The following is a 27,540-nucleotide window of genomic DNA, read 5'->3' on the forward strand; positions in this document are numbered from 1 at the left end:
TTATGACACTTATGACACTGACACTTATGACACTGATGACACTGACGACACTGACGACACTGACGACACTTATGACACTGACACTTATGACACTGACAACACTTATGACACTGACGACACTTATGACACTTATGACACTGACACTTATGACACTGACAACACTTATGACACTGACGACACTGACGACACTGACGACACTGACGACACTGACGACACTGACGACACTGACACTTATGACACTGACACTGATGACACTGACACTGATGACACTGACACTGATGACACTGACACTGACGACACTGACACTTATGACACTGACACTGACGACACTGACGACACTGACGACACTGACACTTATGACACTGACACTTATGACACTGACACTGATGACACTGACACTGATGACACTTATGACACTGACACTTATGACACTGACAACACTGACGACACTGACACTTATGACACTGACACTGATGACACTGACACTGATGACACTGACGACACTTATGACACTGACACTTATGACACTGACACTTATGACACTTCAATTTAATTTATTTTTGTAAGGCCCAAAATCACAACAACAGTTTCCTCTGAGGGCGACAGTGAGAAATGAATCAACAATGTCTGTGGACGAGGGACGATGTCCCAGAGTCCTCTGTCCTTAGACCCTCCCTCTGTCCTGGTCCTTGCACCCTCCTTCTGTCCTTGGACCCTCCTTCTGTCCTTGGACCCTCCCTCTGTCCTTGGACCCTCCTTCTGTCCTTAGACCCTCCTTCTGTCCTTAGCTCCTCCTTCTCTCCTTAGCTCCTCCTTCTGTCCTTAGCGCCTCCTTCTGTCCTTAGACCCTCCTTCTGTCCTTAGCTCCTCCTTCTGTCCTTAGCTCCTCCTTCTGTCCTTAGACCCTCCTTCTGTCCTTAGCTCCTCCTTCTGTCCTTAGCTCCTCCTTCTGTCCTTAGCACCTCCTTCTGTCCTTAGCTCCTCCTTCTGTCCTTAGCTCCTCCTTCTCTCCTTAGCTCCTCCTTCTCTCCTTAGCTCCTCCTTCTGTCCTTAGCTCCTCCTTCTGTCCTTAGCTCCTCCTTCTGTCCTTAGCTCCTCCTTCTGTCCTTAGCTCCTCCTTCTGTCCTTAGACCCTCCTTCTGTCCTTAGACCCTCCTTCTGTCCTTAGCTCCTCCTTCTGTCCTTAGCTCCTCCTTCTCTCCTTAGACCCTCCTTCTGTCCTTAGCTCCTCCTTTTCTCCTTAGACCCTCCTTCTGTCCTTAGCTCCTCCTTCTGTCCTTAGCTCCTCCTTCTGTCCTTAGCACCTCCTTCTGTCCTTAGCTCCTCCTTCTGTCCTTAGCTCCTCCTTCTGTCCTTAGCTCCTCCTTCTCGGCCAGGAAAAACTATAAAAAACCTCCTCGGGAAGAAGTCTAAACCTGGGTTAGTTCCAGATGAAGGAGGATCTGACTCTCACAGACACGAGGGAGACTGGAGCTGGACCCACTCTTCAGGCAGATGAGGGACCGTCCACACGGGGCAGGGACACTTCACCAGGGGAGGGACATCTGGGTCCACAGATCCTCAGGAGTGAGAGAAAGAAAAAGAAGGCGGTGAACAGTTTGCAAGTGGAATCAAAAATTAAATGTTGTTTGAAAGAATAAGTCAGAAGAAGAGGAAAGAGCTCAAGCTGCCATACTTCCCCCAGCACAGTTGCTGCTAGGGCAGCGAAGCTAAAGCTGTGGGTTTATGTTTATGTTCCTAACTACTCTGACCATAAGAGATTTCAAAGAGGAACGTTTTAAGCCTGGACTTAAATGAAGAGACTGTGTCAGTATATTTAACATGGGCCGGGAGCTGATTCCAGAACACAGGAACTTGGGAGCTAAACGCTCTACCTCCTACAGTACTTTTAGAGACTCTTGGCACCACCAGAAGGCTCTACCTCCTACAGTACTCTTAGAGACTCTTGGCACCACCAGAAGGCTCTACCTCCTACAGTACTTTTAGATACTCTTGGGACCACCAGAAGGCTCTACCTCCTACTGTGATTTTAGAGACTCTTGGCACCACCAGAAGGCTCTACCTCCTTCTGTGCTTTTAGAGACTCTTGGGACCACCAGAAGGCTCTACCTCCTTCTGTGCTTTTAGAGACTCTTGGGACCACCAGAAGGCCAGCATTTTGAGAGTGAAGAGCTCTGTTTGGATGAGATGGTTCTAGAGCATCTTTGAGGTGGGAGGGGCCATGTCATTTATGGCTTTGTAAGTCAGGAGGAGGAGTTTAAATGTGATTCTAAACTCGACAGGAGCCAGTGAAGAGACTCCAGCACCGGCGTAATGTGCTCTCTTCTTTTTGTTCCTGTTAGTAATCTTGCTGCTGCATTTTGAACCAGTTAAAGCTTTTTATGGAACTTTTAGGACCTGCTGTGAGCAGGAGTTACAGGAGAATCGAGACGTTACAAATGCAGGAGACGTTTTTCAGCTTCGCTTTTAGGCCGGATTCTTCTGATTTGATCTTTATTACACAGATGAAAGAGTCTTGATTTATCTGAGCTTTAAATGAGAGCTCCTGGTCCAATACGACTCTGAGGTTTCTTACAGTAGAACTGGAGGCTTCACTGTCATTGTCCAGTGTGACTATCTGCTCAGATAGAGCGTCTCGTAGATGTTTAGGACCAGCAAAATGACCTCCAGCACAATGACCTCCAGCACAATGACCTCCAGCACAATGACCTCGGTTTTTTCAGGGTTAAGAAGCAGGTAGTTAAGTGTCCTCCAGGTTTTTATCTCCTTCACACAAGCACTAAGTCTGTCTACTTGATCGCTCTGATCAGGTTCATTGATAAATACAGCTGAGTGTCGTCTGCAGAGCAGTGGAAGTTAATGCCATGTGACCTGATCATGTGACCTAACGGCAGCATGTAAAGAGTAAACAGAATTGGACCGAGTACTGAACCCTGTGGCACACCGTAAATTCACTGACACTTCTGACACTGACACTTCTGACACTGACACTTCTGACACTTATGACACTTATGACATTGACACTTATGACATTGACACTTATGACACATCATGTCATACCTAACTGCTTTATGTTTGTAATATTCTGTTTTTTATTTTTTTATTCTGTTACAAAAAAGTTATTTAACTTCTTAGTAAATATTTAATATATATATACATTTCAAATAATGTATTTGTATGGTATTGCTGCAAATAAGTATTTGGCCACGTGGTGGCTAACCCGAGGCCTCACTGTGACCTCACTGTGACCTCACTGTGACCTCACTGTGACCTCTCTGTGACCTCTCTGTGACCTCACTGTGACCTCTCTGTGACCTCACTGTGACCTCCAGTGGCCATAAGCACTGAATGATCATCTTTTGCGCATGCGCAGGTCAAGAATCTAATGACAACAAAGTCACCTGTGACCTCTCCGTGACCTCTCTGTGACCTCTCCGTGACCCACGTGAGGCTATATAGTCACGTGACACCGAGAGCTCTGTCTCTTTTCTTCTTCTTGCTCAGGTTTGTCGAGTTGTAAGCGGAAAACATTGAATTGTTCGCTAGCCGCTCCTCAGGGGCTGTGTTAGCATCTGCAGCTAGGTGGATGTAGCCGACTACACGCTGTTAGCATCTGCAGCTAGGTGGATGTAGCTGACTACACGCTGTTAGCATCCGTAGCTAGGTGGATGTAGTCGACTACACACTGTTAGCATCTGCAGCTAGGTGGATGTAGTCGACTACACGCTGTTAGCATCTGCAGCTAGGTGGATGTAGCCGACTACACGCTGTTAGCATCTGCAGCTAGGTGGATGTAGTCGACTACACGCTGTTAGCATCTGCAGCTAGGTGGATGTCGTCCTGCTTCAGCGGTTTCTGTTGATCGTCCTCGGCCTAAACGACTCGTTGCATTTGAGTCAAACACAGTTTCAAACACTCGAGGCTCCTCCTGGTTCATTTTGTAAAAAAATTAATTGAAAAAGAAGGTGAAGGCGTTCACAGCCTGACCTGGTTTTGGGGCATACCCCTGGTTTTGGGGCACACCCCTGGTTTTGGGGTACACTCCTGGTGGGCGGCGCCCGGTGCTACAGAGGGCATTTGTATTGGAGATGCTGGAGACACTGGTCTGCAGGGCCCGTGTGGCTTATGTCCCTCATGTTTGGGCGTGGAGCATTTGAGGCGAGGCCTCACTACAGACGCTCGCCCCGACTGTATCGTGATGCCTCACTCCGCCCGGATACACCTCATGTCTGAGCGGGCCAGGTGAAGGCGCTCCTGTGCACGGGCTGGACAGGGATGACCACGTGCCCCTCTCGGTCGGTCGTTCTGCAGGAGACCGAGGCTGCTCAGCTGCACGCCCTCACAGGAGGACGTCAGGGAGCTGCACGCCCTCACAAGAGGACGTCAGGGAGCTGCACGCCCTCACAGGAGGACGTCAGGGAGCTGCACGCTGCTCCACTGATACAAAGTGTTATGTGGCAGTCCCCAATCCGCAAGAGGATCCTGAGACCGCATTGTTGTCATTAGATTCTCGACCTGCGCATGCGCAAAAGATGATCATTCAGTCCTTAAAGGTCCATCTCATGCAAATTGACTTTTCAGAGCTTTTCACCTTCTTACAGCTGTTGGTGCTTCATATTTGTGCTCAAAGTGTTTTTTTGATTGATTCAGAACAGTCAGAAAAACGGGTGCTCACTTTATCCCCCTTCCCCCGCCCTCGAAGGGGTCAACCTACTCTGATCTGTTTCCGCTTCCGGGTTAATTTTTGTTTTTAAACGGGGCCTTTTTATTTTTTACCGAACAACAAAACTGAAGCGGTCCCGGGCCCGGAGCCTCTCAGAAGCCCTCAGACATGCACCGCACTCCCGGCTTCAGCCCGGGCCGCAGGGCCTCTCCGCGGGGCTGGGGGTCCCACGGGGGCTCTCACGGGGCCTCTCCGCGCTTCTCGTCCCCAGGCTACGCAGGACCGCCGTGTTTCTCTCCCCCAGGATTCCAGGGCCCCGGCCCGGGCTTTGGACCCGGAGCCTCGGGCTTCAGAGGCCGGCGCTGGGAGCAGGAGCCCCGCAGAGGACACTTCAGCCCCGGACACGGAGCCCGGAGCCAGGTGAGTCGGAGCTGAACAGGACCAGATGTGGACCTGGGAGGGCATCTGTGTTAAACTGTGTTTGTGCTCGTGACGACTAAAGTCTGATCTTCCGCAGGACGCGTCCGTGGACAAATACTTCAGTCCGAACATGGTCCAGGACCCGTGGAAGAACCTGAGTCCAGTCTCTAAAGACCAGCTCCAGACCGGGTCTAGACCCGGACTAAAGACCAGCTCCAGACCGGGTCTAGACCCGGACTAAAGACCAGCTCCAGACCGGGTCTAGACCGGGACTAAAGACTCTTTTAATGTTCACATTTATCACTTTTATCAAAACAGTTTTATTTATTTGTGAGCTGAAGATTTTGTAAAAGAGAAAATACTTGTTTTTTAAACTTTCGGCTGTTTGTATTTTGGATTAAAACGATCTTTGGAAAAAAAGTCTGTTTTTCTCAACACTGAGATCAGTACTGCGCATGCGCAGAAATACCCGGAAGTGAAGTGAGAAGAACGGATCAGGTAATGAACCCGAGACTGACCCGCACTAGAACTGGACCAGGACCAGACTGACCCGGGAGGAACATATTTAATATTAATAATGAAATAAAAGCGGCTGTGCACGAGGGGGTTTACGGGGGGGGGGCGGCTGATACAGAGGCTCGTGTTTAGCCTTTAGCCTGAAACTAGCTTAAAGTTGTCGGTGTGTCCCTCATTGGTCCATTCGTGTTCCATTGTAGAAAAAGCTTCAGTTGTTTCATCTGGACTCAGTTATAGTCCAGATGAAACAACTGAAGCTTTTTCTACAATAGCTTAAAGTTATTACATTTTTCGAACTAACGTCTAACCACAAGATTTGTCTCTAAAGAGTTCATTTGTTGAAACTTGGTTGCTCCTGTCACTGCTCCTGTCAGTCAGGTGAGATGTCGGAGTCACGTGACTTCTGGCAGGATGCCATGGATCACGCTGTCGCAGTGGCCCGGAAATCAGGAGAGGTGAGTCCAGATCCTGGTCCAGATCCTGGTCCAGATCCTGATCCATGGTGATTGTTTTAGATGATCCGAGCAGCGGTCCAGAACCAGGACCGGTCCAGTCTGGTCCAGACTAAGTCTTCAGCTGTCGACCTCGTCACAGAAACAGATCAAAAAGTGGAGCAGCTCATCATCCAATCAGTGAAGAGGAAGTTTCCCACCCACAGGTAGGCCACGCCCCCAGATGGTCTGGACCAATCAAACATCCTTCGAGGGGACGTCCTCAAACGGAAGGCCCTCAGAGACCTTCAGCCGTAGGACACGCGTAGAGACCTTCAGCCGTAGGACACGCGTAGAGACCTTCAGCCTTCTTCTGTCTTTGATCTGTGCAGGTGTCTTTGATCTGTGCAGGTGTCTTTGATCTGTGCAGGTTCATCGGGGAAGAGTCCGTTTCCTCTGGAGAACCCTGTGTTCTCTCGTTGGACCCAACCTGGATCATTGACCCCATCGACGGAACCACAAACTTCGTCCACGGGTGAAGAGCTAAAACTAGAGCTGCAACGCGTCCATGTGCTCAGAGGGCGGAGCTCAGAGCCTTTGGAGGCGGAGCTCAGATTCTTTCGATTGAACCCATTGATTTAATGTATTTATTTCAATTGTGTTTTAGGCGCAATGGACGATTTTTCGGTGATTTGAGAACTCAGGCGGAAGTGCTCATGTCACTCCCCCGTGCACATGATCAATCATCCTGGTTCATTGGTCCATTGAGTGATGGTCACATGACGCGGGTTTGTCGTGGAGCGTTAGTTTCACAATCGGCATATTTGGATTCAAAATGGCCACATTCATGTTGAAGATGGGCGTGGTCCCAACAGACATGGACCAACATTCATTAGATTACGATTACGAGTTTTCTCTTCTAACCCACTTTTTTTGACGTGCGACCATAGAAATATGGGTGGATATAGGGCGTGGTCTATAGTGACCTCACAATCGACCAGGGATTCTCCACTTCCTCCTCATGACTCAAGCGTCTGTCATCTGCAGTAAGACCTGTACAGGAACCTCAGGCACCACATGACTCTCAGTATAAGACCTGTACAGGAACCTCAGGCACCACATGAGTCTCAGTATAAGACCTGTACAGGAACCCCCGGCACCACATGAGTCTCAGTATAAGACCTGTACAGGAACCTCAGGCACCACATGACTCTCAGTATAAGACCTGTACAGGAACCTCAGGCACCACATGACTCTCAGTATAAGACCTGTACAGGAACCCCCGGCACCACATGACTTTCAGTATAAGACCTGTACAGGAACCTCAGGCACCACATGACTCTCAGTATAAGACCTGTACAGGAACCCCCGGCACCACATGACTTTCAGTATAAGACCTGTACAGGAACCTCAGGCACCACATGACTCTCAGTATAAGACCTGTACAGGAACCTCAGGCACCACATGACTCTCAGTATAAGACCTGTACAGGAACCCCCGGCACCACATGACTCTCAGTATAAGACCTGTACAGGAACCTCAGGCACCACATGACTCTCAGTATAAGACCTGTACAGGAACCCCCGGCACCACATGACTCTCAGTATAAGACCTGTACAGGAACCTCAGGCACCACATGACTCTCAGTATAAGACCTGTACAGGAACCCCCGGCACCACATGACTCTCAGTATAAGACCATCACACCAGCAACGCTCTCATTTCACCTGAAATAAAGTACTTTTACATACAAGGTAAACCCCGCCCCCTTTGGGTTGAGGTTGGGGTTTACAAAGAAGTAAGAATAAATACATTACTAATGTTATAGCTGCTTAGAGCCTTCTCAGTGTTTCAGTGGGTCTTTCTGCTGCGCCAGGCATTAGCGTTAGCATTAGCGTTAGCATTAGCAGCGTCACCTTTGGGTGAATCTATGACCTGAAACCACAATAGAAAATCCGATGCATCGATCGTAGAGCTGGGTTGAAAAAATCGATTTTCCGATTTTTAATCGATTCACATATTAATGACCGATTATTGATTCGTACTTGCAAAGATCGTTTTTTTTTTTTTTATTTAATTCTAATTTTAATTTTTTTAATTAGAATTATTTTCTACATTTCCCTCAGTGAACTTCAATCTACCTTCAAGAAAGATAATTCAGGACTCCTGGATTATCTTTCTTGAAGGTAGATTGACCCTTGACCTTTTCATCGTCTTCCATCAGTAACTACAATACTAATACAATATTAATAATGATATACTAGTTTGAATATGTTGCTTCTCTCCACAGTCATGGAGTGAAGGAAACGCTTCAAATACATTTTTAATAACATTAACCCCCGGATCCAATCGAGATCCAATCGGAAATCAGATCGAAATCGGATCGAATCAGATGGAATCTGAAAAAAACGGAAAAAATCGATTTTGAAACGTAAAAATCGAATCGATTCTTGAAATTTTAATTGAAATCCAGCTCTTTTCGATCGTCACTTTTCCATCAACTATAAAGCAACTGATTCTGTTGTAGGTTTCCATTTGTCGGAGTGTGCATCGGCTTCGCTGTCAATCAACAGGTGAGCCACGCCCCCCACCGAGCCACACCCCCTCACTGAGCCACACCCCCTCACCAGGCCACACCCCAGTGGTGTTTGTCAGTGGCGTTAGCGTCTGTGGCGTTAGCGTCGGAAGCGTTGGCGTCAGAGGCGTCTGTGGCGTTTGCGTCTGTGGCCTTAGCGTCTGTGGCGTTAGCGTCGGAGGCGTTGGCGTCGGAGGCGTTGGCGTCGGAGGCGTTGGCTTCAGAGGCGTTGGCGTCTGTGGCGTTCGCGTCTGTGGCGTTCGGAGGCGTTGGCGTCAGAGGCGTTGGCGTCGGTGGCGTTGGCGTCTGTGGCGTTCGGAGGCGTTGGCGTCAGAGGCGTTGGCGTCTGTGGCGTTCGCGTCTGTGGCGTTCGGAGGCGTTGGCGTCAGAGGCGTTGGCGTCGGTGGCGTTGGCGTCTGTGGCGTTCGGAGGCGTTGGCGTCAGAGGCGTTGGCGTCTGTGGCGTTCGCGTCTGTGGCGTTCGGAGGCGTTGGCGTCAGAGGCGTTGGCGTCGGTGGCGTTGGCGTCTGTGGCGTTCGGAGGCGTTGGCGTCAGAGGCGTTGGCGTCTGTGGCGTTCGGAGGCGTTGGCGTCAGAGGCGTTGGCGTCTGTGGCGTTCGGAGGCGTTGGCGTCAGAGGCGTTGGCGTCTGTGGCGTTCGCGTCTGTGGCGTTCGGAGGCGTTGGCGTCAGAGGCGTTGGCGTCTGTGGCGTTGGCGTCTGTGGCCTTAGCGTCTGTGGCGTTGGCGTCGGAGGCGTTGGCGTCAGAGGCGTTGGCGTCAGAGGCGTTGGCGTCTGTGGCGTTCGCGTCTGTGGCGTCAGAGGCGTTGGCGTCTGTGGCGTTGGCGTCTGTGGCCTTAGCGTCTGTGGCGTCAGAGGCGTTGGCGTCTGTGGCGTTGGCGTCTGTGGCCTTAGCGTCTGTGGCGTTGGAGGCGTTGGCGTCGGAGGCGTTAGCGTCTGTGGCGTTTGTGTCTGTGGCGTTTGCGTCTGTGGCCTTAGCGTCTGTGGCGTCAGAGGCGTTGGCGTCTGTGGCGTTGGCGTCTGTGGCGTTGGCGTCTGTGGCCTTAGCGTCTGTGGCGTCGGAGGCGTTGGCGTCTGTGGCGTTCGCGTCTGTGGCGTCAGAGGCGTTGGCGTCTGTGGCGTTGGCGTCTGTGGCCTTAGCGTCTGTGGCGTCGGAGGCGTTGGCGTCGGAGGCGTTGGCGTCAGAGGCGTTGGCGTCTGTGGCGTTCGCGTCTGTGGCGTTCGGAGGCGTTGGCGTCAGAGGCGTTGGCGTCTGTGGCGTTCGCGTCTGTGGCGTTCGGAGGCGTTGGCGTCAGAGGCGTTGGCGTCGGTGGCGTTGGCGTCTGTGGCGTTCGGAGGCGTTGGCGTCAGAGGTGTTGGCGTCTGTGGCGTTCGCGTCTGTGGCGTTCGGAGGCGTTGGCGTCAGAGGCGTTGGCGTCTGTGGCGTTGGCGTCTGTGGCCTTAGCGTCTGTGGCGTTGGCGTCGGAGGCGTTGGCGTCAGAGGCGTTGGCGTCAGAGGCGTTGGCGTCTGTGGCGTTCGCGTCTGTGGCGTCAGAGGCGTTGGTGTCTGTGGCGTTGGCGTCTGTGGCCTTAGCGTCTGTGGCGTCAGAGGCGTTGGCGTCTGTGGCGTTGGCGTCTGTGGCCTTAGCGTCTGTGGCGTCGGAGGCGTTGGCGTCGGAGGCGTTGGCGTCGGAGGCGTTAGCGTCTGTGGCGTTTGTGTCTGTGGCGTTTGCGTCTGTGGCCTTAGCGTCTGTGGCGTCAGAGGCGTTGGCGTCTGTGGCGTTGGCGTCTGTGGCGTTGGCGTCTGTGGCCTTAGCGTCTGTGGCGTCGGAGGCGTTGGCGTCAGAGGCGTTGGCGTCAGAGGCGTTGGCGTCTGTGGCGTTGGCGTCTGTGGCCTTAGCGTCTGTGGCGTCAGAGGCGTTGGCGTCTGTGGCGTTGGCGTCTGTGGCCTTAGCGTCTGTGGCGTCGGAGAGGTTGGCGTCGGAGGCGTTGGCGTCGGAGGCGTTAGCGTCTGTGGCGTTTGCGTCTGTGGCGTTAGCGTCGGAGGCGTTGGCGTCGGAGGCGTTGGCGTCGGAGGCGTTGGCGTCTGTGGCCTTAGCGTCTGTGGCGTTGGCGTCGGAGGCGTTGGCGTCTGTGGCGTTAGCGTCGGAGGCGTTAGCGTCGGAGGCGTTAGCGCGTTGGCGTCGGTGGCGTTAGCGTCGGAGGCGTTAGCGTCTGACGTTAGCGTCGGATGCGTTTGCGTCGGAGGCGTTTGCGTCGGTGGCGTTAGCGTCGGAGGCGTTTGCGTCTGACATTAGCATCTGTGGCGTTAGCGTCGGAGGCGTTGGCGTCGGAGGCGTTAGCCTCTGTGGCGTTTGCCTCTGTGGCGTTAGCGTTGGAGGCGTTGGCGGCGTTGGCGTCGGAGGCGTTAGCCTCTGTGGCGTTTGCCTCTGTGGCGTTAGCGTCTGTGGCGTTAGCGTCTGTGACGTTAGCGTCGGATGCACTTGCGTCGGAGGCGTTTGCGTCGGTGGCGTTAGCGTTGGAGGCGTTTGCGTCTGACGTTAGCGTCTGTGGCGTTAGCGTCTGTGGCGTTAGCGTCTGTGGCGCTAGCGTCGGAGGCGTTGGAGGCATTTGCGTCTGTGGCATTTGCGTCTGTGGCCTTAGCGTCTGTGGCCTTAGCGTAGAAGGCGTTAGCGTCGGAGGCGTTAGCGTCGGAGGAGTTAGCGTGTTCGCGTCGGAGGCGTTGACGTCGGTGGCGTTAGCGTCGGAGGTGTTTGCGTCTGTGGCGTTAGCGTCGGAGGCGTTCGCGTCGGTGGCGTTAGCGTCGGAGGCGTTCGCGTCGGTGGCGTTAGCGTCGGAGGCGTTTGCGTCTGTGGCGTTAGCGTCTGTGGCGTTAGCATCTGTGGCGTTAGCGTCGGAGGCGTTAGTGCGTTGGCGTCGGTGGCGTTAGCGTCGGAGGCGTTAGCGTCTGACGTTAGCGTCGGATGCGTTTGCGTCGGAGGCGTTTGCGTCGGTGGCGTTAGCGTCGGAGGCGTTTGCCTCTGTGGCGTTAGCGTCTGTGGCGTTAGCGTCGGAGGCGTTGTTGGCGTCGGAGGCGTTAGCCTCTGTGGCGTTTGCCTCTGTGGCGTTAGCGTCTGTGGCGTTAGCGTCTGTGACGTTAGCGTCGGATGCGTTTGCGTCGGAGGCGTTTGCGTCGGTGGCGTTTGCGTCGGTGGCGTTAGCGTCGTTGGCGTCGGTGGCGTTGGCGTCGGAGCCCCGCCCAACCCGAGACGTAGTCTCACAGAGAGCGTGTGTGCCCCGCCCACCCGTGACGCGTTTGCGTCGGTGGCGTTAGCGTCGAAGGCGTTTGCGTCTGACGTTAGCGTCTGTGGCGTTAGCGTCGGAGGCGTTCGCGTCGGAGGCGTTGGCGTCGGAGGCGTTAGCCTCTGTGGCGTTTGCGTCTGTGGCCTTAGTGTCTGTGGCGTTAGCGTCTGTGGCGTTAGCGTCTGTGGCGTTACTGTCGGAGGCGTTTGCGTCTGTGACGTTGGCGTCTGTGGCGTCGGAGGCGTTGGCGTCGGAGGCGTTTGCGTCTGTGGCCGGAGGCGTTAGCGTGTTCGCGTCGGAGGCGTTGACGTCGGTGGCGTTAGCGTCTGTGGCGTTAGCGTCGGAGGCGTTTGCGTCTGTGACGTTAGCGTCTGTGGCGTTAACGTCTGTGGCATTAGCGTCGGAGGCGTTAGCGTGTTCGCGTCGGAGGCGTCGGTGGCGTTAGCGTCTGTGACGTTAGCGTCGGATGCGCTTGCGTCGGTGGCGTTTGCGTCTGACATTAGCGTCTGTGGCGTTAGCGTCTGTGGCGCTAGCGTCGGAGGCGTCGGTGGCGTTGGCGTCGGAGGCGTTAGCGTCTGTGGCGTTTGCGTCTGTGGCCTTAGCGTCTGTGGCCTTAGCGTCTGTGGCCTTAGCGTAGGAGGCGTTAGCGTCGGAGGCGTTAGCGTCGGAGGCGTTAGCGTCGGAGGCGTTAGCGTGTTCGCGTCGGAGGCGTTGACGTCGGTGGCGTTAGCGTCGAAGGCGTTTGCGTCTGACGTTAGCGTCTGTGGCGTTAGCGTCGGAGGCGTTCGCGTCGGAGGCGTTGGCGTCGGAGGCGTTAGCCTCTGTGGCGTTTGCGTCTGTGGCCTTAGTGTCTGTGGCGTTAGCGTCTGTGGCGTTAGCGTCTGTGGCGTTACTGTCGGAGGCGTTTGCGTCTGTGACGTTGGCGTCTGTGGCGTCGGAGGCGTTGGCGTCGGAGGCGTTTGCGTCTGTGGCCGGAGGCGTTAGCGTGTTCGCGTCGGAGGCGTTGACGTCGGTGGCGTTAGCGTCTGTGGCGTTAGCGTCGGAGGCGTTTGCGTCTGTGACGTTAGCGTCTGTGGCGTTAACGTCTGTGGCATTAGCGTCGGAGGCGTTAGCGTGTTCGCGTCGGAGGCGTCGGTGGCGTTAGCGTCTGTGACGTTAGCGTCGGATGCGCTTGCGTCGGTGGCGTTTGCGTCTGACATTAGCGTCTGTGGCGTTAGCGTCTGTGGCGCTAGCGTCGGAGGCGTCGGTGGCGTTGGCGTCGGAGGCGTTAGCGTCTGTGGCGTTTGCGTCTGTGGCCTTAGCGTCTGTGGCCTTAGCGTCTGTGGCCTTAGCGTAGGAGGCGTTAGCGTCGGAGGCGTTAGCGTCGGAGGCGTTAGCGTCGGAGGCGTTAGCGTGTTCGCGTCGGAGGCGTTGACGTTGGTGGCGTTAGCGTCGAAGGCGTTTGCGTCTGACGTTAGCGTCTGTGGCGTTAGCGTCGGAGGCGTTCGCGTCGGAGGCGTTGGCGTCGGAGGCGTTAGCCTCTGTGGCGTTTGCGTCTGTGGCCTTAGTGTCTGTGGCGTTAGCGTCTGTGGCGTTAGCGTCTGTGGCGTTACTGTCGGAGGCGTTTGCGTCTGTGACGTTGGCGTCGGAGGCGTTGGCGTCGGAGGCGTTTGCGTCTGTGGCCGGAGGCGTTAGCGTGTTCGCGTCGGAGGCGTTGACGTCGGTGGCGTTAGCGTCTGTGGCGTTAGCGTCGGAGGCGTTTGCGTCTGTGACGTTAGCGTCTGTGGCGTTAGCGTCTGTGGCATTAGCGTCGGAGGCGTTAGCGTGTTCGCGTCGGAGGCGTCGGTGGCGTTAGCGTCTGTGACGTTAGCGTCGGATGCGCTTGCGTCGGTGGCGTTTGCGTCTGACATTAGCGTCTGTGGCGTTAGCGTCTGTGGCGCTAGCGTCGGAGGCGTCGGTGGCGTTGGCGTCGGAGGCGTTAGCGTCTGTGGCGTTTGCGTCTGTGGCCTTAGCGTCTGTGGCCTTAGCGTAGGAGGCGTTAGCGTCGGAGGCGTTAGCGTCGGAGGCGTTAGCGTGTTCGCGTCGGAGGCGTTGACGTTGGTGGCGTTAGCGTCGGAGGTGTTTGCATCTGTGACGTTAGCGTCTGTGGCGTTAGCGTCGGAGGCGTTTGCGTCCGTGACGTTAGCGTCTGTGGCGCTAGCGTCGGAGGCGTCGGTGGCGTTGGCGTCGGAGGCGTTGGCGTCGGAGGCGTTAGCGTCTGTGGCGTTTGCGTCTGTGCCCTTAGCGTCTGTGCCGTTAGCGTCGGAGGCGTTTGCGTCTGTGACGTTAGCGTCTGTGGCGTTAGCGTCGGAGGCGTTTGCGTCTGTGACGTTAGCGTCTGTGGCGTTAGCGTCTGTGGCATTAGCGTCGGAGGCGTTAGCGTGTTCGCGTCGGAGGCGTTAGCGTGTTCGCGTCGGAGGCGTTAGCTTCTGTGACGTTAGCATCGGATGCGCTTGCGTCGGAGGCGTTTGCGTCTGACGTTAGCGTCTGTGGCGTTAGCGTCTGTGGCGCTAGCGTCGGAGGCGTCGGTGGCGTTGGCGTCGGAGGCGTCGGAGGCGTTAGCGTCTGTGGCGTTTGCGTCTGTGGCCTTAGCGTCTGTGGCCTTAGCGTCGGAGGCGTTTGCGTCTGTGACGTTAGCGTCTGTGGCGTTAGCGTCGGAGGCGTTTGCGTCTGTGACGTTAGCGTCTGTGGCGTTAGCGTCTGTGGCATTAGCGTCGGAGGCGTTAGCGTGTTCGCGTCGGGGGCGTTAGCTTCTGTGACGTTAGCGTCGGATGCGCTTGCGTCGGAGGCGTTTGCGTCTGACGTTAGCGTCTGTGGCGTTAGCGTCTGTGGCGCTAGCGTCGGTGGCGTTGGCGTCGGAGGCGTTGGCGTCGGAGGCGTTAGCGTCTGTGGCGTTTGCGTCTGTGGCCTTAGCGTCTGTGGCCTTAGCGTAGGAGGCGTTAGCGTCGGAGGCGTTAGCGTCGGAGGCGTTAGCGTCGGAGGCGTTAGCGTGTTCGCGTTGGAGGCGCTGACGTCGGTGGCGTTAGCGTCGGAGGTGTTTGCATCTGTGACGTTAGTGTCTGTGGCGTTAGCGTCGGAGGCGTTTGCGTCCGTGACGTTAGCGTCTGTGGCGTTAGCGTCGGATGCGCTTGCGTCTGTGGCGTTTGCGTCTGACGTTAGCGTCTGTGGCGTTAGCGTCTGTGGCGTTGGCGTCGGAGGCGTTGGCGTCGGAGGCGTTAGCGTCTGTGGCGTTTGCGTCTGTGGCCTTAGCGTCTGTGGCCTTAGCGTCGGAGGCGTTAGCGTCGGAGGCGTTAGCGTCGGAGGCGTTGACGTCGGTGGCGTTAGCGTCGGAGGTGTTTGCGTCTGTGACGTTAGCGTCTGTGGCGTTAGCGTCGGAGGCGTTCGCGTCTGTGACGTTAGCGTTGGAGGCGTTTGCGTCTGTGGCGTTAGCGCCTGTGGCGTTAGCGTTGGAGGCGTTTGCGTCTGTGGCGTTAGTGTCTGCGACGTTAGCGTCGGATGCGTTTGCGTCTGTGGCGTTAGCGTCGGAGCCCCGCCCAACCCGAGACGTAGTCTCAGAGAGAGCGTGTGTGCCCCGCCCACCCGTGACTTGGGGGGGGGGGGGGGGGGGGGGGGGGGTTATGACGTGGTCTTGTTTAGCACAAATAGCAATGCAAGAAGATTAAAAGCTCTGAAAAGTCGATTTTGCATGTTATGGGACCTTTAAGGAGTATTTAACATGTTTAAGGAGTATTTAACATGTGTAAGGAGTATTTAACATGTGTAAGGAGTATTTAACATGTTTAAAAAGTATTTAACAGGTTTAAGGAGTATTTAACATGTTTAAGGAGTATTTAACATGTTTAAGGAGTATTTAACATGTTTAAGGAGTATTTAACATGTTTTTGGTTGGATGGGACGTAAAGGTGTTTGGTGTGGCAGGTGGAGTGGGGCGTGGTCTACAGCGCCATCGAAGACAAAATGTACACGGGCCGAAAAGGACGTGGGGCTTTCTGTGACGGGCGCCCCCTGCAGGTGTCCACGCAGACAGGTGCGCCACACAGAATAATGTTAATAACAATGTAAATATGAGTCACATACTAACCTCCGACTCTGCAGACGTTATAAACACGTTATAAACACGTTTAAACCTGCATACGTTATAAACACAGACGTTATGAACACGTTACAAACACCTTATAAACACGTTTAAACCTGCAGACGTTATAAACACGTTATAAACACGTTTAAACCTCTGCAGACGTTATAAACACGTTATAAACACGTTTAAACCTCTGCAGACGTTATAAACACGTTTAAACCTGCAGACGTTATAAACACGTTATAAACACGTTTAAACCTCTGCAGACGTTATAAACACGTTATAAACACGTTTAAACCTCTGCAGACGTTATAAACACGTTTAAACCTGCAGACGTTATAAACACGTTTAAACCTCTGCAGACGTTATAAACACGTTTAAACCTGCAGACGTTATAAACACGTTATAAACACGTTATAAACACGTTTAAACCTCTGCAGACGTTATAAACACGTTATAAACACGTTTAAACCTCTGCAGACGTTATAAACACGTTTAAACCTGCAGACGTTATAAACACGTTATAAACACGTTATAAACACGTTTAAACCTGCAGACGTTATAAACACGTTATAAACACGTTTAAACCTCTGCAGACGTTATAAACACGTTTAAACACGTTATAAACCTCTGCAGACGTTATAAACACGTTTAAACCTGCAGACGTTATAAACACGTTATAAACACGTTTAAACCTCTGCAGACGTTATAAACACGTTTAAACACGTTATAAACCTCTGCAGACGTTATAAACACGTTTAAACCTCTGACTCCGCAGACGTGCACAAAGTCATTGTTGCCACAGAGTTCGGCTCCGACAGAAATCCTGACGTCGTTGACAAGATCTTCAGGAGCCTCCGGAAAGTCCTGACTCTGCCTGTGCACGGGTCAGACAAGAATCAATTTAATGAAGTTAAATTTAATGAAGGGATGTTAGGGTCAGAGGTCAGGTTTAGGCTTAGGGCTCAGGTTTAGGGTCAGATAACTGGGGTTATCTGGGCGGTCACTGCAGGTTAGGGTTACCTGGGCGGTCACTGCAGGGTTAGGGTTACCTGGCCGGTCACTGCAGGGTTAGGGTTACCTGGCCGGTCACTGCAGGGTTAGGGTTACCTGGCCGGTCACTGCAGGGTTAGGGTTAACTGGGCGGTCACTCCAGGGTTAGGGTTAACTGGGCGGTCACTGCAGGGTTACCTGGCCGGTCACTGCAGGTTGCCGTGGCGACAGTCCTAACGTATTCCTCCTCAGGGTTCGCGGCGCCGGGTCGGCCGCTCTGAACATGTGTTCTGTGGCACTCGGGTCGGTGGAACTTTACTACGAGACCGGGATCCACGTTTGGGACGTCGCCGCCGCTTCAGTCATCGTCACGGAGGCCGGAGGAGTTCTGCTGGACACCACAGGCAAGTCCCACGCACAGAGAGCACCCCAGAGCACCCCACAGCACCCCGAGAACACCCACCACTCAGTGACCTACCTTTGTGCTCCTGCAGGTGGTGCAGTGGACCTCATGTCGCGCAGAATCGTCGCTGCCAACAACAAAACCATAGCAACAAGAATCATCGAGCAGCTGGAGGTTTACAGCCCCGAGAGAGATGACAGATTACCCGAATAACACCCCGAGGGCACCCCGAGAGAGATGACAGAGTACCCGAATAACACCCTGAGAGCACCCCGAGAGAGATGACAGATGACACACCCTATATATATATATATATATATATAGGGTGATGATAGGGTACCCTAATAACACCCCGAGAGCACCCGATAGCATCCAGAGAGCACCCAGAGGACACCCGGAGAGAGATGACAGAGTACCCGAATAACACCCCGAGAGCACCCCGATGGCACCCGAGAGCATCCAGAGAGCACCCCGAGAGAGATGAGAGTACCCGAATAACACCCCGAGAGCACCCAGAGGACACCCAGAGAGAGATTACAGAGTACCTGAATAACACCCCGAGAGCATCCAGAGAGCACCCAGAGGACACCCAGAGGACACCCCGAGAGAGATGAGAGCACCCACCACTCAGAGCTCCCTCTGTGCTCCTGCAGGTGGTGCTGTGGACCTCATGTCGCTCCTTGGGCCTCAGGCTGGTGTGGGCGGGGCATCTAGAGGTCGCCACATGTTTGACCTTTCTGTTTGTCATGTTTCTATCTCTGCTGTTTTTGTGCAGATCATATAAGAATACAAATATATACATATATGTATATATACATATATGTATATATATATATATGCGTATATATATATATATATATATATATATATACACGTGTATATATATATATTTATGTGTGTATATATATATATATATATATACATAAATATATATATATATATACACATATGTATGTATGTGTATATATATATGTATATGTGTATATATATATATATACACATATGTATGTATGTGTATATATATATATATGTATATATATATATATATATATATATATATATGTGTAATATTCTCTGTGGTTGAGTCTTGGACAGGACCTGGTGAATCTTTGCGTCTGATGGTTCTGTGTCAGTTTATGTCACGCCTTTAACAGGATGTGATGTCATTGTTCTGGAGGATGTGATGTCATTGTTCTGGAGGGAAAGTGATTATTTACTGTGCACAAACAAATAAAGATCCACCTTTTGAAAAAGACAAACTCTGTTTCAGCAAGATTACTAACAGCAACTAAAAGAAGAGAGCACATTACGCCGGTGCTGGAGTCTCTTCACTGGCTCCTGTGAAGTTTAGAATCACATTTAAACTCCTCCTCCTGACTTACAAAGCCATAAATGACATGGCCCCTCCCACCTCAAAGATGCTCTAGAACCATCTCATCCAATCAGAGCTCTTCACTCTCAACGCTTGCCTTCTGGTGGTGCCAAGAGTCTCTAAAAGCACAGTAGGATGTAGACTCTTATGGTATGCCAAGAGTCTCTGAAAGCAGAGTAGGAGGTAGATTCATCTGGCAGTCAAATCAAATCATCATCAAATCAATTTATTTTATTAAGGCCCAAAATCACAACAACAGTTGCCTCTGAGGGCGACAGTGAGAAATGAATCAATAATGTCTGTGGTGGCGAGGGACGATGTCCCAGGTCCTCTGTCCTTAGACTCTCCTTCAGCAGGAAAAACTACAAAAAAAAACCTCTTTGGGAAAAAAGCGTAGAAACCTGTGTTAGTTCCAGTGAAGGAGAGATCCGACTCTCACAGACATGAGGGAGACTGGAGCTGGAGCCACTCTTCAGGCAGATGAGGGACCGTCCACACGGGGCAGGGACACTTCACCAGGGGAGGGGCATCTGGGTCCACAGGTCCTCAGGAGTGAGAGAAAGAAAAAGAAGGCGGTGAACAGTTTGCAAGTGGAATTAAAAAATAAATATTGTTTGAAAGAATAAGTCAGAAGAAGAGGATAGTGCTCAAGCTGTCATACTTCCCCCAGCACAGTTACTCCTAGGGCAGCGGAGCTGAAGCTGTGGGTTTATGTTTCTGTTCCTAACTACTCTGACCATAAGAGATTTCGAAGAGGAACGTTTTAAGCCTGGACTTAAATGAAGAGACTGTGTCAGCATATTTAACATGGGTCGGGAGCTGATTCCATAACACAGGAGCTCTACCTCCTACAGTACTTTTAGAGACTCTTGGCACCACCAGAAGGCTCTACCTCCTACTGTGCTTTTAGAGACTCTTGGCACCACCAGAAGGCTCTACCTCCTACTGTGCTTTTAGAGACTCTTGGCACCAACAGAAGGCCGGCATTTTGAGAGTGAAGAGCTCTGTTTGGATGAGATGGTTCTAGAGCATCTATAGGATGGGGCCATGTCATTTATGGCTTTGTAGGTCAAGAGTAGAATTTTAAATGTGATTCTAGACTCGACGGGGAGCCAGTGAAGAGACTTCAGCACCGGCGTAATGTGATCTCTTCTTTTTGTTCCTGTTAGTAATCTTGCTGCTGCATTTTGAACCAGTTGAAAGCTTTTTATGGAGCTTTTAGGACCTGCTGTAAGCAGGAGTTACAGTAGTCTAATCTAGTCGTTACAAATGCATGGATAAGTTTTTCGGCATCACTTTTAGGCAGGATTCTTCTGATTTTGGCTCTTGTTGTGCAAATGGAAATAGTCTGTTTTACAAGCTTGATTTATATGAGCTTTAAATGAGAGCTCCTGGTCAAATAAGACTCTGAGGTTTCTTACAGTAGAACTGGAGGCTTCACTGTCATTGTCCAGTGTGACTATCTGCTCAGATAGAGCATCTCGTAGATGCTTAGGACCAAGCACAATGACCTCCAGCACAATGACCTCCAGCACAATGACCTTCAGCACAATGACCTCCAGCACAATGACCTCGGTTTTTTCAGGGTTAAGAAGCAGGTAGTTTAGTGTCCTCCAGGTTTTTATCTCCTTCACACAAGCACTAAGTCTGTCTCCTTGATCGCTCTGATCAGGTTCATTGATAAATACAGCTGAGTGTCGTCTGCAGAGCAGTGGAAGTTAATGCCATGTGACCTGATCATGTGACCTAACGGCAGCAAATAAAGAGTAAACAGAATTGGACCGAGTACCGAACCCTGTGGCACACCGTAAATTACTTTAGAGCAGGTGAGGAGCTCTGGTTTACATTAACAAATTGGAACCTATCAGATAAATAGGATTTAAACCAGCTGAGGGCGGGGCCTCTGAGGGCGGGGCCTCCAACACCTACATCACATTCTAACCTCTGCAGTAGAATGTTGTGGTCGATGGTCAAACGCTGAGGTCCAACAGGACCAGGACTGAGACCAGTCCATCATCAGCGGCTAATAACAAATCATTTGTGACTTTAACTAGTGCAGTTTCAGTGCTGTGGTGGGCTCTGAACCCTGCTGTGGTGGGCTCTGAACCCTGCTGTGGTGGGCTCTGAACCCTGCTGTGGTGGGCTCTGAACCCTGCTGTGGTGGGCTCTGAACCCTGCTGTGGTGGGCTCTGAACCCTGCTGTGGTGGGCTCTGAACCCTGCTGTGGTGGGCTCTGAACCCTGCTGTGGTGGGCTCTGAACCCTGCTGAGGTGGGCTCTGAACCCTGCTGTGGTGGGCTCTGAACCCTGCTGTGGTGGGCTCTGGACCCCGCTGTGGTGGGCTCTAAACCCTCCTGTAGGGGGCGACAAAGCTATTTTACTACAACTTTTTCAAGGATTTTAGAGACAAAGTGAAGATTATAAATAGGTCTGTAGTTTACCAATAGGTCGGGATCTAGATGAGTCTGTTTCAGAAGAGGTTTAATGACGTCATGTTTGAAGGACGTGGAACATAAGCACTTTGGAGTGAAGTATTTATTATATTAAGAATAGAGTCTATAATTAGGGGGAGAATGTCTTTGAGGAGCTTGGAATGGGGTCTAGGACACAAGTGGAGCTTTTAGAGGACATAATGGCTGAAGTTATCTCTGCTTGATCAACAGCTGTGAACCTTTCTAAGTTTACAGGTGCATTTATCTGGGACGTTAGATTTACAGCTTGGGCTAGTTCAGGGCTAATAGCGGGGGTAATTTCATCTCATTTATCTCTGATTGTTTTTATTTTATTGTTAAAAAATAGGAGGAAATCATCAGAGCTAAGTGTAGCTGGGAGTGAGGGCTCTACTCCACTGTGACAGTTTGTTAGCCTAGCTACAGTGCTGAAAAGGAATTTAGTGTTACTTTTGTTGACTTCTATTAGATTTGAATAATATCTGGTTTGGGCCTCACTCAGAGCTGCTGACAGGACAGGAGCAACTTTTCCTGCTTTTAGAGATTCTTCTGTGTGAGAGCGACGAAATAATCCCTCTAACTTTCTAACTCTTTGTTTATGTGAACGCAGTTCTTGGTTGTACCAGGAGGAGGCGCTTTGACCTAATGACCTTCTGTTTTAACGGAGCTGCAACGTCAAGAGCAGAATTCAGAGAATTCATGGTCAAGTCGACAAATTGATCACTTAAACTGGGACTAAAGCTGTTCTCAGCAGGATCACATGACATGATCACATGACATGATCACATGACATGATCACATGACATGATCACATGACACGATCACATGACATGATCACATGACACGATTACATGACGTGATCACGTGACGTGATCACGTGACGCGATCACATGACGCGATCACGTGACGTGACATGATCACATGACATGATCACATGATTTGATCACATGACATGATCACGTGACATGATCACATGACATGATCACATGACATGATCACATGATATGATCACGTGACATGATCACGTGACATGATCACGTGACATGATCACGTGACATGATCACACGACATGATCACATGACATGATCACATGACATGATCACATGACGCGATCAAATGACGTGATCACGTGACATGATCACGTGACATGATCACGTGACATGATCACGTGACATGATCACACGACATGATCACACGACATGATCACATGACATGATCACATGACATGATCACATGACATGATCACATGACACGATCACATGACATGATCACATGACACGATTACATGACGTGATCACGTGACGTGATCACGTGACGCGATCACATGACGCGATCACGTGACGTGACATGATCACATGACATGATCACATGATTTGATCACATGACATGATCACGTGACATGATCACATGACATGATCACATGACATGATCACATGATATGATCACGTGACATGATCACGTGACATGATCACGTGACATGATCACGTGACATGATCACATGACATGATCACATGACATGTCACTGAATATTGGCTCTATTATTTCCTTGAATTTTGAGATAGATTTTTCAGATATTGTTCTTTTCATTATAACTTTATTTTGTGGGACTGGATGATCTTTAAGAATAAACTGAAAGGTAATTATGAAATAATCTGACAATATAGGGTTTTGAGGGAGGACAATGAGGTCACTAATCTCTGTTCCATACGTTAGGACAAGATCCAGAGTGTTCTTATGAGTGTGAGTCGGTTTATTTACATTCTGAGTGAAACCAATGCTGTCTAACAAGGCGCTGAAGGCATTACTGAGAGCGTCATCACTCATGTTCACGTGGATATTAAAGTCTCCAGCTATAACTATTTTATCCCAGACTAACACTAAGTTTGATATAAAGTCAGAAAACTCTGTTAAAAACTCTGAATATGGACCAGGAGGTCGAGAGAAAACTATGAACAAAACTCCTTTTTGTTTTTTCATATTTGGACATTTCTAATGAGTGAAATGCATTGTTAGTTTTAGGGCTCATGAGTCGCTTGAGTGTGAGATCACTGCCACGCCCACCTCTGTGCTCCTGGAGGTGTGACAGGTAACATGGGTGGGTGGGGTTAACATGGGTGGGTGGGGTTTACATGGGTGGGTGGGGTTAACATGGGTGGGTGGGGTTTACATGGGTGGGTGGGGTTAACATGAGTGGGTGGGGTTTACATGGGTGGGTGGGGTTAACATGGGTGGGTGGGGTTTACATGGGTGGGTGGGGTTAACATGGGTGGGTGGGGTTTACATGGGTGGGTGGGGTTAACATGGGTGGGTGGGGTTTACATGGGTGGGTGGGGTTAACATGAGTGGGTGGGGTTTACATGGGTGGGTGGGGTTAACATGGGTGGGTGGGGTTAACATGGGTGGGTGGGGTTAACATGGGGGGTTAACATGGGTGGGTGGGGTTTACATGGGTGGGTGGGGTTAACATGGGTGGGTGGGGTTTACATGGGTGGGTGGGGTTAACATGAGTGGGTGGGGTTTACATGGGTGGGTGGGGTTAACATGGGTGGGTGGGGTTAACATGGGTGGGTGGGGTTAACATGGGGGGTTAACATGGGTGGGTGGGGTTTACATGGGTGGGTGGGGTTAACATGGGTGGGTGGGGTGGACTCATCGTCTTGTTGAAGCCACGTTTCAGTTGGAGCTGAAGATCGATGTTATTGTCACTAATTAATTCATTAACTCAGAGCGATTTGGAGGAAATTGCTCTAATGTTGATCAGTCACATTTGACGTGTTTATTCATTTGTTTATTTGTGTCATTTGTGATTGTTATTTTCCTTAAGTTATTTGGTCTGAGCCTGAAATAGTTTTTCTGAGATGTGACTTTTTGGCATTATTTGTACGAGGGACACGAGGAACACGAGGGACACACACAGTCTCTATCTGTCTTGAATCTGAACACTTCACATGTGACAGAGCGGGCGAGAGTTCAGCGACAGAGGAGCGTCTTACACTGCTGCTCTGCGCCCGGGGCTCATCCCTAGATGGTCACTTAACAGTCCCAAGAGTCTCTAAAAGCACAATAGGAGGTAAGATAAGATATTCCTTTATATCTTATCTTATAGAGCCCTCTGGTGGTCCCAAGAGTCTTTAAAGCACAGTAGGAAGTAGAGCCTACTGGCGGTCCAAAGAGTCTCCAAAAGCACAGTAGGAGGTAGAACCTTCTGGTGGTCCCAAGAGTCTCTAAAAGCAGAGTAGGAGGTAGAGCCTTTTGGCGGTCCCAAGAGTCTCTAAAACTACAGTAGGAGGTAGAGCCTTCTGGTGGTCCCAAGAATCTCTAAAAGCACAATAGGAGATAGAGCCATCTGGCGGTCCCAAGAGTCTCTAAAAGCAGAGTAAGGGTTAGAGCCTTCTGGCGGTCCAAAGAGTCTCTAAAAGCACAGTAGGAGGTAGAGCCTTCTGGTGGTGCCAAGAGTCTCTAAAACTACAGTAGGAGGTAGAGCCTTCTGGCTGTCCCAAGAGTCTCCAAAAGCATAGTAGGAGGTAGAGCCTTCTGGCGGTCCCAAGAGTCTCTAAAAGCAAAGTAGGAGGTAGAGCCTTTTGGCTGTCCGAAGAGTCTCTAAAAGCACAGTAGGAGGTAGAGCCTTTTGGCTGTCCCAAGAGTCTCTAAAAGCACAGTAAGAGGTAGAGCCTTCTGGCGGTCCCAAGAGTCTCTAAAACTACAGTAGGAGGTAGAGCCTTCTGGTGGTCCCAAGAATCTCTAAAAGCAGAGTAGGAGGTAGAGCCTTCTGGTGGTGCCAAGAGTCTCTATAAGCAGAGTAGGAGGTAGAGCCATCTGGCGGTCCCAAGAGTCTCTAAAACTACAGTAGGAGGTAGAGCCTTCTGGTTGTCCCATGAATCTCTAAAAGCAGAGTAGGAAGTAGAGCCTTCTGGTGGTGCCAAGAGTCTCTATAAGCAGAGTAGGAGGTAGAGCCTTTTGGCTGTCCCAAGAGTCTCTAAAAGCGTGGTAGGAGGTGAAGCCTTCTGGCGGTCCCAAGAGTCTCTAAAAGCAGAGTAAGGGTTAAAGCCTTCTGGCAGTCCAAAGAGTCTCTAAAAGCACAGTAGGAGGTAGAGCCTTCTGGCGGTCCCAAGAGTCTCTAAAAGCAAAGGAGGAGGTAGAGCCTTTTGGCTGTCCCAAGAGTCTCTAAAAGCACAGTAGGAGGTAGAGCCTTTTGGCTGTCGCAAGAGTCTCTAAAAGCACAGTAAGAGGTAGAGCCTTCTGGCGGTCCCAAGAGTCTCTAAAAGCACAGTAGGAGGTAGAGCCTTCTGGTGGTCCCAATAATCTCTAAAAGCAGAGTAGGAGGTAGAGCCATCTGGCGGTCCCAAGAGTCTCTAAAAGCATAGTAGGAGGTAGAGCCTTCCGGCGGTCCCAAGAGTATCTAAAACTAATGTAGGAGGTAGAGCCTTCTGGTGGTCCCAAGAGTCTCTAAAAGCACAGTAGGAGGTAGAGCCTTCTGGTGGTCCCAAGAGTCTCTAAAAGCACAGTAGGAGGTAGAGCCTTCTGGTGGTCCCAAGAGTCTCTAAAAGCACAGTAGGAGGTAGAGCCTTCTGGTGGTCCCAAGAGTCTCTAAAAGCACAGTAGGAGGTTGAGTCATCTGGTGATCCCAAGAGTCTCTAAAAGCACAGTAGGAGGTAGAGCCTTCTGGTGGTGCCAAGAGTCTCTAAAAGCAGAGTAGGAGGTAAAGCCATCTGGCGGTCCCAAGAGTCTTTAAAAGCACAGTAGGAGGTAGAGCCTTCTGGCGGTCCCAAGAGTCTCTAAAAGCACAGTAGGAGGTAGAGCCTTCTGGCGGTCCCAAGAGTCTCTAAAAGCACAGTAGGAGGTAGAGCCTTCTGGCGGTCCCAAGATTCTCTAAAAGCACAGTAGGAGGTAGAGCCTTTTGGTGGTCCCAAGAGTCTCTAAAATCACAGTAGGAGGTAGAGCCTTCTGGCGGTCCCAAGATTCTCTAAAAGCACAGTAGGAGGTAGAGCCTTCTGGTGGTCCCAAGAGTCTCTAAAAGCACAGTAGGAGGTAGAGCCTTCTGGTGGTGCCAAGAGTCTCTAAAAGCAGAGTAGGAGGTAGAGCCATCTGGCGGTCCCAAGAGTCTCTAAAAGCACAGTAGGAGGTAGAGCCTTATGGCGGTCCCAAGAGTCTCTAAAAGCACAATAGGAGGTAGAGCCATCTGGCGGTCCCAAAAGTCTTTAAAAGCACAGTAGGAGGTAGAGCCTTCTGGCGGTCCCAAGAGTCTCTAAAAGCACAGTAGGAGGTAGAGCCTTCTGGCGGTCCCAAGAGTCTCTAAAAGCACAGTAGGAGGTAGAGCCTTATGGCGGTCCCAAGAGTCTCTAAAAGCACAGTAGGAGGTAGAGCCTCCTGGCGGTCCCAAGAGTCTCTAAAACTACAGTAGGAGGTAGAGCCTTCTGGCGGTCACAAGAGTCTCTAAAAGCACAGTAGGAGGTAGAGCCTTCTGGCGGTCCCAAGAGTCTCTAAAAGCACAGTAGGAGGTAGAGCCTTCTGGTGGTCCCAAGAGTCTCTAAAAGCACAGTAGGAGGTAGAGCCTTCTGGCGGTCCCAAGAGTCTCTAAAAGCACAGTAGGAGGTAGAGCCTTATGGCGGTCCCAAGAGTCTCTAAAAGCACAATAGGAGGTAGAGCCATCTGGCGGTCCCAAGAGTCTTTAAAAGCACAGTAGGAGGTAGAGCCTTCTGGTGGTCCCAATAATCTCTAAAAGCAGAGTAGGAGGTAGAGCCTTCTGGTGGTGCCAAGAGTCTCTATAAGCAGAGTAGGAGGTAGAGCCATCTGGCGGTCCCAAGAGTCTCTAAAAGCACAGTAGGAGGTAGAGCCTTATGGCGGTCCCAAGAGTCTCTAAAAGCACAATAGGAGGTAGAGCCTTCTGGCGGTCCCAAGAGTCTCTAAAAGCACAGTAGGAGGTAGAGCCTTCTGGCGGTCCCAAGAGTCTCTAAAAGCACAGTAGGAGGTAGAGCCTTATGGCGGTCCCAAGAGTCTCTAAAAGCACAGTAGGAGGTAGAGCCTTATGGCGGTCCCAAGAGTCTCTAAAAGCACAGTAGGAGGTAGAGCCTTATGGCGGTCCCAAGAGTCTCTAAAAGCACAGTAGGAGGTAGAGCCTTCTGGTGGTGCCAAGAGTCTCTATAAGCAGAGTAGGAGGTAGAGCCATCTGGCGGTCCCAAGAGTCTCTAAAAGCACAGTAGGAGGTAGAGCCTTATGGCGGTCCCAAGAGTCTCTAAAAGCACAATAGGAGGTAGAGCCTTCTGGCGGTCCCAAGAGTCTCTAAAAGCACAGTAGGAGGTAGAGCCTTCTGGCGGTCCCAAGAGTCTCTAAAAGCACAGTAGGAGG

General features: G+C 51.3%; 2 protein-coding genes across 5 annotated transcripts in view; one reads left to right on the forward strand and one right to left on the reverse strand.

The window, feature by feature from the left end:
* Window positions 1-27,540, reverse strand: part of afg3l2 (AFG3-like AAA ATPase 2) — a 511,786-nt gene that overhangs the window by 264,700 nt on the left and 219,546 nt on the right. The gene's annotated exons all lie outside the window — the stretch shown is intronic.
* impa1 (inositol monophosphatase 1) lies at window positions 4,740-18,173 on the forward strand. 2 transcript variants are annotated; one of them, XM_072462179.1, is made up of 10 exons: window positions 4,740-5,083; window positions 5,181-5,581; window positions 5,974-6,054; window positions 6,115-6,257; window positions 6,461-6,565; window positions 8,557-8,602; window positions 15,819-15,927; window positions 16,757-16,865; window positions 17,224-17,375; window positions 18,028-18,173. In XM_072462179.1, exons 3-10 carry the CDS (start codon window positions 5,983-5,985, stop codon window positions 18,156-18,158), a joined length of 867 nt encoding a protein of 288 aa, XP_072318280.1. In that variant the 5' UTR covers window positions 4,740-5,083; window positions 5,181-5,581; window positions 5,974-5,982; the 3' UTR covers window positions 18,159-18,173. The 2 variants fall into 2 exon arrangements, with proteins under 2 accessions (XP_072318280.1, XP_072318281.1); XM_072462180.1 differs by lacking the exons at window positions 4,740-5,083; window positions 18,028-18,173 and adding an exon at window positions 17,466-17,600 and having other exon boundaries at window positions 5,501-5,581.

This window comes from Eucyclogobius newberryi, unplaced genomic scaffold (assembly GCF_026437365.1).
Source record: "Eucyclogobius newberryi isolate DKJ021-1_F unplaced genomic scaffold, fEucNew1.0.hap1 SCAF_39, whole genome shotgun sequence".
Classification (NCBI taxonomy): domain Eukaryota; kingdom Metazoa; phylum Chordata; class Actinopteri; order Gobiiformes; family Gobiidae; genus Eucyclogobius; species Eucyclogobius newberryi.